The 15273-nt window shown below is 43.4% G+C and overlaps 1 protein-coding gene across 3 annotated transcripts in view; it reads right to left on the bottom strand.

Annotated features, from left to right (window-relative positions):
• The window catches only part of HDAC3 (histone deacetylase 3), a 314462-nt gene that overhangs the window by 283759 nt on the left and 15430 nt on the right, over positions 1-15273 (bottom strand). For 2 of the 3 annotated variants that reach the window (XM_069654130.1, XM_069654131.1), the window contains exons 2-3: positions 9078-9160; positions 8614-8756 (exon numbers count right to left, since the gene is read on the bottom strand). In XM_069654130.1, the coding sequence (XP_069510231.1) occupies positions 8614-8756; positions 9078-9160 (226 nt within the window). Of the gene's footprint in view, positions 1-4829; positions 4909-8613; positions 8757-9077; positions 9161-15273 lie in introns of those variants that run through there. The other variant, XM_069654132.1, reaches the window with a different exon arrangement.

Genomic DNA, 15273 nt, shown 5'->3' with positions numbered 1-15273 from the left:
TGGCAAGGAAGCTGCCCATCAGTAAGCATGGAACAGAGACATCCGCCCTCTCCCCCACCCCGGCCCCAAGATGAGCGTGCCCCATGCCCTGCATGTTTGGGGTGAGCAGGGACTCCTGGAGGGATTTTGGGGGCTGCGCAGCACACCTTGTGTATCTGTAGCTGAGTGTCACAGAGCCATTCAGTTAAACCCTACGCCGCACAGCAATAACCTGATGAGCATTGGAGAGCTGTGTAGCTGCACAGCCCCTGACAGAGGGCGACGGAAGGGAAGGGCGGTTGACACTGTCAAGGTTTAAGGGACTGGGGGAGCAGCTTTTGACTTTGGGCCAGGGTACATACAAGTGACTGATGGTACCTGCGTTAGAAAATGCTATTATGAGGAACGGCTACAGCATTTACAGTAAAGAAAATGATTTCAAAGACTGTACCGGGGTGCAGCCTTAATCTGATGTAGCCGTTGGTGGTCAGCTGGCAGTATCCCGAAGTCATCGAGGCCGTGGATGCAAGGCTGACGGCTGGTACTGGGAGATGTGAACAGGTCACTGCTCTGTACATAGGTGATGATGTAATAATACTCCACGGGGTATTGGTGAAGTTCGCAGTGAGTGAATGTTACACCAACATTCTCAAGGGCTCAGGCAGCCTAATGTACATCACGGCAATGTTCTGAGGAAAGGACGTCTCAACGTGCACAACTTGTTCGAGGGCTGGAACTTTCAATGTACTGCAATGGTCAGAGGGAATGACGGGATTGTAGCATCAGCAAGGAGACGTAATTGAATAAATATAACTGGGGTTTTATTGATATATTTAAGTAACAAAATAGGTATTTAAAAGAGGATATAAATAAGGAGTCTCTGAAGAGAGATGCTTCAGTCTCTCCAACGCTCTCTCCAATGTCCTCCTTCCTCCTCCGCATTCTCCTTCTGCAATCCTTGTAGATTCCACATCAATGCAGCGGAGGTCATCATGCTACAGGGATGGTTGGAGTAAAGCACCTTCCATCGTGCTTTAGTGTTCACTATAACTTTGGAAACTGCGCATCTGTGTACTACGAGGATTTCAAAGGGAGATACATCTATATGCGTTTATATTACTGTCGATGTCGTATCATCATCAGGTAGTGAGTTTGCAACGTGGTGATCCTGTCGTTTCTGTGGGAAGAGGACTGCGTCGTGTCCCCAATGACAGTAACATGTGACTTACATTGGCGTTTATGATCGGGTCACCAGTATTTGGTTTGTAATGCATATCTTTACACATGTCTAGTTTTATGGAAACGACCTGTATTTATGCAATGTATTTTGAGCTTTCACAGTAATTGGTAATGCTGCCACATGTTGTGGTGTGTGCAGAATCATGCACATTTCTGCAAATGTTTGGTTTGGGTCACAAATGGAGCTGCCATTAAGTGGTCTCTTAGGTTTGGCAACAAAGGTTAAGGTTCCATGTGAGGTGTGTTGTTGTGGCCAATGACGGTGTGCCATCATTTTTACTGTGCTGTGTGTAGGCTAATTGATCTGTTTCGGGTGTGAGGGATTTCAGGTACTACTTATGTTGTTCAATTGGCACTCAATGGACATGTTTCTTGTGGAATGTTTGCCCGGTCTGGGTAGTGCCAAAAGAGATGGCATGTGTGTGGCACTAGAGATGGCATTGGTTGAAGTAATATGGGTGGTGTTGTATGGTGCCAAGTGTGGTGGTGTTGGTAGGTGCCAAACATGGTGGCCTGTGGGTGCCGAATTTGGAGACATGCAAGTTTCTGAAGATTTTGTGGACCCACTGGAATTAGAGAAAATTGCAGTCATGTTTTACCGTGTATTAACCTAACATTTCTTCCACAGGTACATTCCAAGATGGACTCTGCAAGCATAACATTTTGGGACTCTCGTGTGGTGCAACACACATTTTCCTTTTACCATGTTTTCATGCTGAATTCATCCATTTGGATTGTTGTGGTGAATTGCGTGAGGTGCAAAGGGTGTGTGGGGCATGTGCATAGGGTTGCTCAGGTATAGTACCAATTGTGGTGTGGGTTTGGATGCCAATTGGAGCATGGGGTTGCTCAAGTATAGTACCAATTGTGGTGTGGGTTTGGATGCCCATTGGAGCATAGGGTTGCTCAGGTATGGTACCAATTGTGGTGTGGGTTTGGTTGCCCATTGGAGCATAGGGTTGCTCAGGTATGGTACCAATTGTGGTGTGGGTTTGGATGCCCACAGGAGGATAGGGTTGCTCAGGTAAGGTACCAATTGTGGTGTGGGTTTGAATGCCCATTGGAGCATAGGGTTGCTCAGGAATGGTACCAATTGTGGTGTGGGTTTGGATGCCCATTGGAGCATAGGGTTGCTCAGGTAGGGTACCAAATTTTTGTTGGTGCCAAAGCTAGTGGTATGTGGATGCCGACATTATGGTTGGTGTCATGCAGCGGGGCATCTTGGTGCCATTGAGAGATAACAGATATTTTATTGTTACCCAACGTAATGGTACTCAGATGAAGGGGTGAGTACCTGCTGGGATTCGAACCTGTGACCCTGAGGTCAAACACAGGCCCCTGTAGTGGGTGCATTAGTCCACTGAGCCACAGACCCGGCTAAACAATGCTCAGGCTAAAAGTTGTAGCAGTAGAGCAATGTCTAAAACACACATTCAAATCAATGTCTTGTTCAGCAAAGCTTGGGTCGCTTTGATAGCAACATAAATGTGGTTGTGCGTTTGTTGCAACATGTTGAGCTCAATAGTGTTCTTTGGTCGGACTAAAGTCCAATAGCTTGCAGGATCGTTTGAAGCAGACATACACAAAACGCACAACACCTGTGACAGGCTCAGTAAGCTGACCCTGTCAGGAAGGGATAGGGTCCCTTACCAGAGGAAGCCACAACCAGTCCTACTTCAGAGGGGGAGGTGGCAGTCATGAGGGCCGATCGCTGCTGAAAACAGGCAAGACCCTGTGGGAGAAGAGCATGCACATGACCTGACCAAGTTAGAGGGGTGGTGGGAGATGCAGGCTGGGGGTGTGAGGGGGTAAAAGGTGAAACAGGAAGTAGGCTAGTGTGGGTTATTCAGGTGAAGTCGTCCTTCAACCAAGAGACCAGGCAGGGGAAGGGCGGTGGAGATGGGTGTGGGGGAGAATTGCAAAGAAGTGTGCAAGGCAAAATGTTGCTTAGTGAGACAAAGGGGTACTGGGGTGCGAGTGTGTATTGAAGGTGTGAGAGGAAGACCGATAGAGTAGGGCGTGCATGGTAAGTTGAGTGGAAGAATGAATGGAGGGTAACTGTGAAATAAGTAGTGGGAGGTAGTTGGAGAAGTAGTAGTAATAAAGATAAGAGATAGTAGATTGGAGAAAGGGGGAGGAGTGGCAGGGGGAGCAGTAAAGAGGAGGCGGGAGGAGGAGCAGAGAGGGGGGAATAGTAGAGAGAAGAGAGGGGAAATAGTATAGTGGAGAGGCAGTAGTGTGGGCAAGGGGTCGTAGTAATACAGAGAATGGTAGTAAGAGTAGTGTGGGAGACTGCATTAGTGGTGTGGAGAAGTAGAGGGAAAAACTAAAATCTGAGGGAAGATGCAGGCTTCAACGAGGAAAGGAGAGAGGAACTTTGGAGGGAGAGAGTAGGAATTGAAAGGGAGAGAGTAGGTGAAGGAGGGACGAGGAGAATATGGAGACAGAAAGAGGAGGAGGGTGTGCATGGTAGAGACAACGTGGGGCCTACTATTGTAACTTACCTTTGGGGACCTTAGGTTAGGGACCAGCTATGATGTTTTCAGACGGAGTGAAAGAGAAGGCATTTGCCTTAAGGCCATCTCCATGGGCCACACAGCTATTGGACATTAGGGGTTTCTGATCTCTAGCGACAAGTCTTGGGTTGAGGGACTGCCCATCCCTAGGTCAGATAGAGATGAATGACCCCTCGAGAGACCCTTAAATCAAAACCAAATAAAAACCCTTGAACTATCTTTGGGGGTTGGTGTGTTCTTGAGGCCATCTATGACACACCCCATTCCTCCGTGAATGCTAGAACACGCCAAGAAAAGTTATAATTGCTCTCAATCTATGAAATATGAGAGTAGAGCGAAGAGAGAAAAATGAAAATATTGCTATGCAGCAATTTGGCATGGAAATCTTCAGACAAGGAAATATGCTGAATTGTCTAGTTTGAAATCCATTCAAAAATGTCTCTAGTTTGGAATCCTCACAGTTCCAATTTCGATTGGGTAGTAATAGTAATGTATGTAACTATGTTGTAATTAAAGCACTATACAAAAAACAAAATTAACAACAATGCACGTGGTTTCAAGTTGGTGGCGAGTACAACTCGTTTAGAAGGCCGCTACATCAGTTCCTCATCTAGATGATCAGGCGATGGCCTAGTTGAAACCGTCTAGGACAGTTAAAATGGCCAAGAGACCTTGTTCTTAATGTTGGAGTATTTCCAGGGAGAACATCAGATACCTTTTCATGCACAGTCTGCTTTGTAGAAAGATTGCTAGAAGCACAATCCTATTTGGTAGGAACCAAATGCTCAGGATTGCTGCAACAGTTCATCACACAGTATTCCTTCAAGTGAGCATGATGAAGCAGCGTCTTCTTTACAATTCAGTACCATGATTAGCAACCGATACTCCTTGTGTGATCTGGATGACATGAGGAACTATGCACAGCATGAGTTGTCCTGGTACTACTCGAGTGTCTGTACTAGGATATAACTAATTGCAGGCTTTTAACTCACTCAGGTTTTAGATGAAAAATGTTCAGTCTGTTCACACTGTAGCTGCCACTTATATAAGTACAGAGAAAAGTTATGTTCCAAAGTTTTGAACGATGAACCCCACCTGTCAGCAGATTGCCTTTTTGCTTTTGGTTCCGTCCGTTGAAATCAGGATTGGATTGGTGCAGTCACGCTTTCAGTGTCTGAAGAATAAGATGAGGAGAACCAGCATTACTCCCGGTGTAAGGTTTTAAAATGTATGCAAAATTTCAGTGCCCAATCTTGAAAGGAATTGGATGATGTCTGTTCCTGTGTTGAAGGCACAGTGAGTGAGCCAATTTGTGTCTGTTGCCAGAACTCAAGTGATTCCAGACAAGGTAGAGCTTTTGAGGATTGTGCTGACCAGGTTCTAGTGCATTCCCGGATGGTCTTGGTCCGGTACCTCACATGGTTTGCTGCATCTTGGAAAGTCTTAGTTGTGCTTTCAATGGTGATTTTGAATTTTCACGGGTGTGCCAACCTCAGTGATGGCAGCGGGAACTGTAGTTCAACTGGTTTGGCATGCAGTGGCGGTTGGAGAAGGATTCCACAGTAAGTGACCATATTGGTGACTGATCATACTGGAAATTCTAAAAGGGACAAATTCTAAAAGGGACACCATAGCACGTTGTGTTGAATTAGATTATGTACAAACAATTGGATAACAAGCATGATCTGCTGAGGTCTCCATTGTCACGGCACTCATAGCGCAGACCGTAGAGTTGGACAACATTTCAGAGGGCTGTATTCTTCCAATTTCTTGCCATGTATACCTTGTAATGTGGCAACACAGTTGTGAAGGCCATTATGGCGAATTCTGGCACCCCCTTGTTCCACACAAGTGTGTGTGCACTTTTCTACTAGATGTAGGATGCCTTAGGACTGCTTTGCAGAGCGGAGTTTGAAGGTACTGGAATTTCAATACACCATGGATTGTTCACGATGCTACTAGTGTAACCCAGACTGGATGGGACAAGGGGGCGGGGGGGAGGGGGGCACACTTAGAGCCATGCTGTGTGGCAAGGGGGGGAATTTGAGGGTGTGGGGAGAAGCCTGGGCTCCTCAAAAAAGCATATGCTATGCCACAGACTCCCAGGCCGGCCTGGACCACCAGGCATGCAGAATGCTTATGAAAGATGCAAGTTTTAGAATCAGAACCTGTATGCATGCGATTTATAAAGCACATACCTATCTGTGAAGCAATGGAGAGCTGTACTAAGGAGCCTCACCCAGGGGTTACAAGTAGGATGCACTGGTAGCAGAGGACCTAGGGTAGGTAAGGGGAGTAGGGCAGAGAGTTTCTGCACATCTCCGATGAAGCTATGCCCACAATCTTGGACAGTACGATTACTGTAAACCACTTTCATGAAACCGAGGTCATAATCTATGCCATTAGGGTCAGTGTAAATCACATTCATAAAGGTGCAGCCACAGTCTATACCAGAATTCCCAATACAGCACATTGAATAACACTGCACAAGCAAAATCAGCCAGCATTTTCACAATCAATTAGTTTTATGATGCGGCCACACACAGCTAGAACCACAAACCTTTGGGTAACTCGGCATGTTCTCGGGTGTTCTTGTTTGCATCCAATCTGCATATTGTTTCTCCATATATATATTAGCAGAACATCTGTCCGTTTGTTCAAATGTCTGCCTATTCCCCTGTTGGGACCCCCTGGACATTACTGGCTACATGGCATTTGGACACCCCACCCCTTTTCCTGGATTTCAGGCCCTTCACTCATGAGACGGTACAAAGCTAATTTTAAGCATCTCGACCCAAGGAACAAAACTAAGGAAAACCACATTTCAAGGCCCTAGAAGGCACCGTTTCCGAGATATTTTCACTGCAACCCACTTCACCGCACCTAGGTGAGGCGACGGGTGAGGAGAGCACACAGATGTCCCAGTATGCTGCAGCACGCCAACTCTCACCTCGCCTCCACATCTGCTCTGGGGTATGTCAGTCAGCCACACGCACCCATTCTCAGTGCAGTTTACTTCAAAGTGCAAAGCACATCAAGCGATAAGCGACTCAGAACAGCGACATACAGGATCATTGATTTTCAACAATTGATGTGTTATCATGTCTGTCTACAAAAACAATGCGGAGTACGGGTACTTTTTGCTACTTGTAAATAAATCTGCCTGGCTAGGTTTGTAAATAAATCACTATTCAAAAACAAAATATTCTCACACTCAGAATATAAACAATTCAATCAGTGAGAAAATCTAACTAATTCTGTAAACGAATCACCTATGGGAAAGCATATGCTGATAAATGGCACAATTCTTGCCGTCTGCTTCGCATACAATCAAAGCGCATTTTAGGAACATAAAAATGCCAATGTGTTTTTATATCTAGAACCTACGATAGTCATGCAAGCATGCAACTCATTTTGAGCAAATAATGCACACAGGGCTTAGTGGTTTGGTGCCCATTTCATTTTTCATAATGCTCACCCTAACCTAAAAAGGTGTGCAAACTAGTTTCCCCAGCCATCACAGAAGTAATGTTGCTGGTGGCAATTGGGGGGGGGCTCATTTGAAGGGTGCTTTTTAACCCCCTCATCCCCGCCGCAACGCAGGGTCTGTGGGAACCCCTGCTGTGCCAGTGATGGGACCTGCTTTTTTGCTTTTGAAGACAGATTCGTTTATCTCATCTGAATGGGAACTGTTGAAGTGTTTCAATCGTTAACATCTCTTCACACGTGTCTTGCAAGGAAGTCACTTGTAGATTTATACCAGCCTGTTGGGGTTTCTCATTACGAATAGACCATGGGGAATTTGTCCAGTCATATCCACAATGCCGTCCCTGGGGAGGCTGGTGCCTTGTTGTATGCAATGAAGTTGTCAGCTAAGCATTAAAAGCTGCTCTCTGTGGCATGATCTTCTAAATAGTGTGTTGCTGTACTACATCTTCTCAGGGTTGTAAATACTTTGTCTGTTCCCTCAAACACTTGTGTCTAGGCTTCCACAGTTGTACAGCTATCCGAGTGTTGAGGTTGAGAACGATGGAGAAGAGGGAGGGGCAGAGGAGGGGGCTGGCACAGCAATCCATGTATCTGTGTATGATGTTCAGTGTGAGAATTTTGGAAGAGTTGTAGGTAAGAAGGAAAAATGTAATTAACTTAGGGAGAAGGTGTAGATAAGCTGAGTAGCCAAAGTAATTTAAACAAGCATTATTCAAGTCATCACAAAAGCATAGTAAAACGAGGTTTTCCTAAAGTGCACTTGCAGGAAAATAGTAATTTCATTAATGAAAAAGCAAAATAATGCAATTGCCTTTCAAGGTTTGGTTAATTGTAAACAGGTGTATACTTGAATAATGTATTGGTCAGATTTCTTGTGTTGAGTGATCTTCACAAGGAACAACTGCACAACTGTGCTACAATGTCTATGTAGGGGAGGAGCTAAACTGTGGATTTGATGTCGTCCTCCTTTAAGGTTCATAAGACAATCATTCCGTTATTTGTGCCATATGCTACAAAGAGAAAAAGGTAAGAAGGCCACTGTGTAAAAGCAGAGAAGAATGTGGGATCACTCAAGATTATTTAAATTTGAAGCTTTTTCAGACAATTCGTGGATTTATTTTTGGAGCTATGAGGGATCAATTAGCATTATATACATAAAATCAGGATTTCTGTCTCCAAGGTACTCCAGGCGTCTACCCTGACCATTTTCTCAGAACCCATGATCTGTGAAACACGCTGCAGGTATACTTTCAAAGTCTCATCCCCCGTGGACAAAGCAGGATTCAAAATGGCAATCCAGGCATGGTAATTTCAACACTTGCCTTTAGTTCAACTACAGATTCCCAGATCAAGAGTGAATTATTCCCCCATTCATTAGGAAGGAACTCACCAGTCATCTCCCACGTTGAAGGTGTTCAGGCTCTTGGTAAAGCCCTGCATGTTGTTAGGGCTAACCCTCTGAAGAAAGTCTATATAATCCTCTGAATGAAAGCGGCACATGTCATGTTGGGAAGCCTGGTATGGCTTAAAAACCTGGAAGATAAAGGGATACAAATATGTTAGTAAACGCTTGGGTGTGTTTTGCTCTGTATAATTGCAAGCGCAACAACAATGTACTGGAGGTGTAATTAACCTCAGTTTAACTTTTAAAGATGAGGAGGAGAGGACAAGTAGCTTCTTACACGACTTCCAATGTTCAATAAGAACATTTCCGAGCCACTGCTGTGCCGACTAATAAGCCCTGCAATTGAGGACAGAGCCAGGTACAACCACAATGTAGGGTTGGTAAACCTTGATTAACTGTTTGGCTTAACGACTCCCTTTCAGAAACACAATCTTTTACAATAAGCTTACACTCATTTTCTTATAGAGGCCGTAGTGAAGAACAAGACTGTGCGTCAAAGCAAGGCGGTGGGGCTTCATCGGATGTCCTGTGCCTAACAGGAAGAGGAAAAACAATCAAATTATTCTTTTTTGTCTCCAGCACCCACTAATACAAATATTGAAAACTATTACAAGCCAATTTAAGAGACACAGACATGAACCATCACCTACTGCGCGCCTAGAGAACCTCAGCCTTATAACAATCAACCAAACAACACAGACAACCCTTATGTGCTGAAACATTCAAACACTTAAGTCTGCACGAAGAAATCGTCCTCTAGGCAATCCTATTCAATGAACCCACAAATGATTGGTCAGTATTCAGTAAACCCAATCCAAGGCAATCCGTTGAAGAATCAAGATTCTGAAACAGGAACACAACACAGGAAGTCTTTGCATGTGGATTCATGGACGTTATCAAACATACAGGTCGAAGCATGTGGAGGTTCTCAGTTCACGTGCATGTATGAAGCATATGTTTAAATGTGTGGCAATTCACAGCATTACTGAACACTTAATGATAACCAAAACAAAAGACCCATTTAGCATAATCTTCTTAAAAGGTCCTTCCTAATTCTGTTTAGTTCATAGTACACCTCCACGCTAGAGTGCCTTGGTGCAGGAAGCCAACAGAAAGGGTCATAAAACGTTGTCTCTCCGTGCTCGTCTCGCTCCCCACAATCAATCACTGCTCCACTTCAACCCAGCACAGTGCCACTGTACTACATGATCACCCCTCTCCTTAAGAGGCCATCAGCAGATCCACACAGAGAATGCCTAATTTTCGGTCTAGCATGCATTATTTAGTCACTCTTGACCATCAAACGATTCTCCCAACTCGAGTACAATAGCCTATAAGTGACAACGTCAGGATTCAGGCCAAGGAAGGGGACCAAATGCACGATACTGAATAGAAGGGATGGGTTTTTCACACCACATGGCTAAGACTAGGTGGGTGTGCTAATTGCACTAAGCCTTAAGGAGCCCACTGCCCAGAAAGGTCTGCATCACCACCTTGCGACAGCAGTGGGCGTTAGGCGAGCTATCCTGTTCGCTCCCTTTCCTTGAAACTGCACCCATCGAATCAAATTGGGATTAAACTTCTACAATCCTGACAACGCCACCAGTGAAGGCTGCCACCTGTACTACAGAATTAAAATCCATGCATGGCTGCACCTGTGCATTGGAACCCATGAAATGCTTCTTGTACAGAGCCACATTGTGTTAGAGAGTTGACCACATACGTGGTCTAAGGAAGCGAGTGCAAACCCTGCAGCCATGGTGAACAGACTTCTGCATGCACAACCCGAAACATGCTGGCAAAAGACAACCATCCTCTTTAATCCCAACTCCCGACTGTCACACATTTAGAAAAACAAACACTCATTGGTTTATATGGCGGAAAATTCAAAAACGCAGCAAATGGTGCAACCGATGGTGCATGCCACAATCATTGCCAGTTGCCTGGTTTGCTATAGGATCAACAGCCCACACACGAATCAGAATTATATAGTTCAAAACCTTTGTTTTCTCAGGACGTGTGGGAATAACGCTTATAAACTATAATGGAAATCAAGCAAGAATCAATGAGTATTCCTAAGGCATAGGAGGGAGGATGGGTCAACGTCAGGTTTCTTGGGGCCTAACTATGGGAATCCTGAGCCATCTTCTCCAGCATTCTGCAACTACAAACCTCAAAACCCCAAAGCCTTTAGTACTCTGCTCCCTTCTTGGCAATCTATCCTCAAACCTGGGGGATGTAGCACCCTGGTCTCTGTTCTAGGGATATAGTCCACTGCTCACTTTTTGGCAATCTCCTACCTTCTTTCTACTGTCCAGCTCAAACTTCTTCCCCCTCTGGTCAGTGAGCATGTATGCCACTCTTCCTGCAGAGCCCAGGAGACCAGTTTTTTTTATTTATTTTTTTTAAGTTCGATTAGTGCGATTTTATATATATATATATATAAATATAAAAGGTTTAGAATGTTAATTCCCTGGTCTGTCCCCATAACCAGAAGTTACTCCCCTTCTTTGCTCATGTCTCATGTCTCCATGTGTTTTATCCTTTCTTGTAAACCTCACTAGGCTTCTTAGATTATTGAAACCTTGTGGCCAATTGTGTTCAATGATCGTTAATGTGGCAGCTGAGCACTTAAATGGGTCACCTGCCATTTTGAGGGAAAATGTAAGCGGTGTGGCTTCATGGCTCCAAGTCGTGTACCAGAGTCTCCCCAGTGTCTTCATAACAGCTCAAAGTAGTTTAGGAATATGGCGAGTGGGTTTGTTTCTCCTTCGCAGACCAGTGTAGGGTGAAGCACTGCACGTGTGAGCCCTCAATTCTGGAGCGGTAGCAGCGGTTCTTAAACTTGTCTTACTACGGGGGGTGGATTAAATAGCCATAAAGTACGGAGGAGAACATCTTAAGGGCAGGCGGGGAGCGGGCAGTTCCAGTCTGCAATACACCAATTATTATTAAAACAAGATCATATAGTCACATGTCTGGTGGTTGCCTCCCGAACATCACACGTGTAAATCAGCGGGAACAAAAGGGGAAGAAATATACTGTTAACTTCGATCGGAAAGTAAAGTTGATACGCACCATAAGTGTTTCACACAAATATTGGTGTTTTTTCAAGGTTGTATAAACAGAGGGGAAGACACACCAGGCTTCAATAAAACGTTTTATAATTACCCACAGTTCAACACAATGTGGATTTGCCTTTTTGTGTGGTCTTCATTAGCTGCAACGGTGCATTAAATAGCATGTAGCAGCTCCTAGAGGTGGTGTTGGCTCAGGTATCAAATTAAAAACTATGCCCATGACCACCTGGTTTCCATAATGCACATCTGGCACAAAACGTCTAGCTTCCAGTAGATCTTCTTAGCACATCGTTGCAAGTTCGTATATCATGTTCAGTGACAACATCATTGCTCGGCCGTACCTGGACTCGCCAAGCGTCTACCGCTGCTGCCGGTAAGGAGTACCATTGTTCTCCAAGGTTCTCTATGGCACGAACATGCAGCAAAGCTATAGACTGTAGGGGGTGGGGGGACAATAAAGAAACTGCCCCATGCAGTGTACATGCTGTTGGCTTGCAGGTGGGCTGAATCGTAGGTAAGCAAGTCAACAGTAGTAAGGTCAGGTGTGTTTCTGACAGCCAAGACCTTGGACCTTCTTCAGGGCACACATACCTTATGGGCCCGATTTATGGAACGTTTTCCTATTGCGCCATTATAAAACACTTCCATGAATCAGGCCCTACATGTGGTAGTGCCAGGGCAAGGGTCGAATTTGCACTAGTATTACTGCTGGAAGAGTGGCCCATTGTAATGGCTTAAGTATTGTGAAATGAATCCACTGGCTAGATTTCACACTAGGGCAAAATCAGGACTTGTTTGCACAGCAGCTCATGACTTCAAACGCAGATGCACTTGCATGATCTCATAAAGGCTGATGTATCGAGTCAAAAGCTGCCCAAATCTGGTTATTCTGATAGTCCTAACATTAACACAATGTCTACTTATGCCAGCACTGACAGGCCGAACAAGCGGGATTATAATAAAACATTTTTTTTAATTGTTTTAGATGAAACTAGTCAACTTTATATAATTTTCCTTTTTAGATCATATACATATAATGAAACATAACAAGACATTTTAAAACAGCCACATCAAACATTTACAGCATACAATTTCGTTTTTCAATTGTACAATGTTTAACAGTTGTTATTTACACTTATCTTAAAATGAAGCAATTGTTTAAGAAAAAAGAAAAGAAAATTAAAACTTGCAAGACATCACAGTGAGGTTACCAGTTCACTTCATTTCATCCATTAGCTTTTTATGGATATTTAACACTGGTATGCTTCTAACAAATCGAATAGTGCCAATTCTTAAAGATAAGGACAGCCCAGAGATGATCATCATCCACAGGGTATCTGCAGTTAAGTCAACATATTCTTTTAGTGGCGGTTTTAAATAGAGTAATCTTTTGTTAGATAAGGCTTTACAATCCACCAATATATATCTCAATGACACTACTTGTCTTTCATTTTTGCATAATCGACAAAAGTTTTAACGGTAAAATAAGTTTACGTTTTGCGCGGACTTCTTGTGTTGGCCATACATTTAATCTCACTCTCAGGAAGTCTGCTCTGTGGTGCATAGATGGAGATTTGATCATATATGGTTCAGGAAAACCGTATTTCTTATGCGTAAAGAAGCTTCCATTTAAGTCTTGGTACTTTAGGTAAGTTGATCCATTTCTTGCCCAGTCCCATTTAAATAATTTTGTTTTAATGCGTATGAAGTTTTGTAGCAGTACTTCGATTGATGCATCTGCATAGGCCAAAGCATTTATCGCTTCTTGACGCCACTTTTCCGCAAATACATCTTTAGATTGCAAAAGATAACGAGCTAAGGACCCTAATAGCATATCTGAATTGTATGCCAATAGGCACTTCCGTAAAATGCATGTATTTTGCCAGAGCTACCGTGCATATAGCGATATTAAACCCAACTCATTACGAATAATCACAATTGGACTACAATCTGGGAGGCCTAAAATGTGTCTCCAAAATTAGGCTTCATATTTTCCCCCCTTGTCAATTCAGGTATAACTGGTAAACTTTCTGATCCATGCAATAGGATTGGTGTACTTTTTTGTTTAAAGAAAGTCAAGGTTGGGATAATAGAGAATTTTCCAAATTTAGCCTGGATTATCAATGATTGAGAAGTCATTCTGCTTAGCTTTAACTCCCAGTTTGACATTTGCGCTGTATTCGTAGTGCCAGACAGAACAACACCCAAATATGTATACTCTTGAACTTGTTCTAGTTGCATCTTTTGAATGGACCACTTGCAGTTTCTACACTTGTTTTGCCAGACTGAATTATATACCATTACTTTAGGTTTTTCTAAGTTAATTGTTAGTAAATTTCTATCAGCATAATCTGAGAGTGCATCAAGAAGTTTTTGTAGCCCTACCGGAGTCTTCGATATCAAAACAAGATCGTCTGCATAGAGAAGTGCAGGAGTTTTCTCATGATCTAGTTTGGGGGCATCAGATTGTATCTCGCTAAAGATATTGCACATATCTGCAATAAAGTAGTAAACAGCGCTGCAGCTAAAATGGAACCCTGACGTAAACCTCTATAAGATTTTATTACTGATGGTAGACTGCCTTCCAGATTTAATCTCACTTGAATGCTGGTATTGGTATGTAAGGCTTGAATGAGGGTTATTATGCGAGTCAGGCATTTGTCTCGAGCTAATTTTCTTAACACCCGTTTTCGTGAGACTGAGTCAAACGCTGCTCGTAAATCAACAAATACCATGTATAATGCTTGGTTACTGGCCTGATGGTGTTTAATGATTGATGTCAAAGTTAGTAAGTTGACTGAAGTTCCCAGTCCGGCGATAAATCCGGTTTGGCAAGGGTCACGTAATGAGTGTTTATTAATCCACTCATTAAGATCTCTTAGTATAAACCGGGCGAATATCTTTCCAGATCCATCTAAAAGGGCGATCGTCCTAAAGTTGGTAGGATTGGCCCGATCGCCCCTTTTAAAGATTGGAATTATTACCGATCTTCTCCAAGAATCGGGAATTATGTTAGTTTTAAGGATCAGGGCAAAAGTGTTGTTCCAGATCTTTGCCCATATCGGAGGATGTTGTCTGAGATCAAAGTTACTAAGACCGTCAGGTCCTGGCGCCCTAGAGGAGCTAGATTTGTTCATTAAGAATAAGATGTCTTCTTCCAGGATTTGCATTTGCTCCAAACTCCGATTTGAAGTTCAAATTTTAAAGTCTTTCAGACCAGTATTGGCATATAAACTTGTATAGTGTCGTATCCAGTCCACTTCTAGAACTCCATTTATTTGGCCTGGATATTGAGTTTGATTAGTCGCAATATTCTGAAGACTCCAAATTTCAGCAGATTTTTTTGAGCTTACTGCTGATAACATAGTTTTGCCGTCATTCTGATATAGCCAGGTTTTATAGGCTCTGGTCCAATTTCGATATGTATTTTTTTATAAGTTGAAGAGCTTCAAATCTTACAGAGCTCGAAAGTTGTAAGACCAGTCTCTTCTCTCTGTGGAACAATGATTTCTGCTTTTGCATTTCTGTGTCAAAGTTATGTCTCAAGATATGCTTTTTTTTTTTA

This window comes from Ambystoma mexicanum, chromosome 3q (genome assembly GCF_040938575.1).
Source record: "Ambystoma mexicanum isolate Mex_15411 chromosome 3q, UKY_AmexF1_1, whole genome shotgun sequence".
Taxonomy (NCBI): domain Eukaryota; kingdom Metazoa; phylum Chordata; class Amphibia; order Caudata; family Ambystomatidae; genus Ambystoma; species Ambystoma mexicanum.
This window is presented reverse-complemented; position numbering and strand designations above follow the sequence as displayed.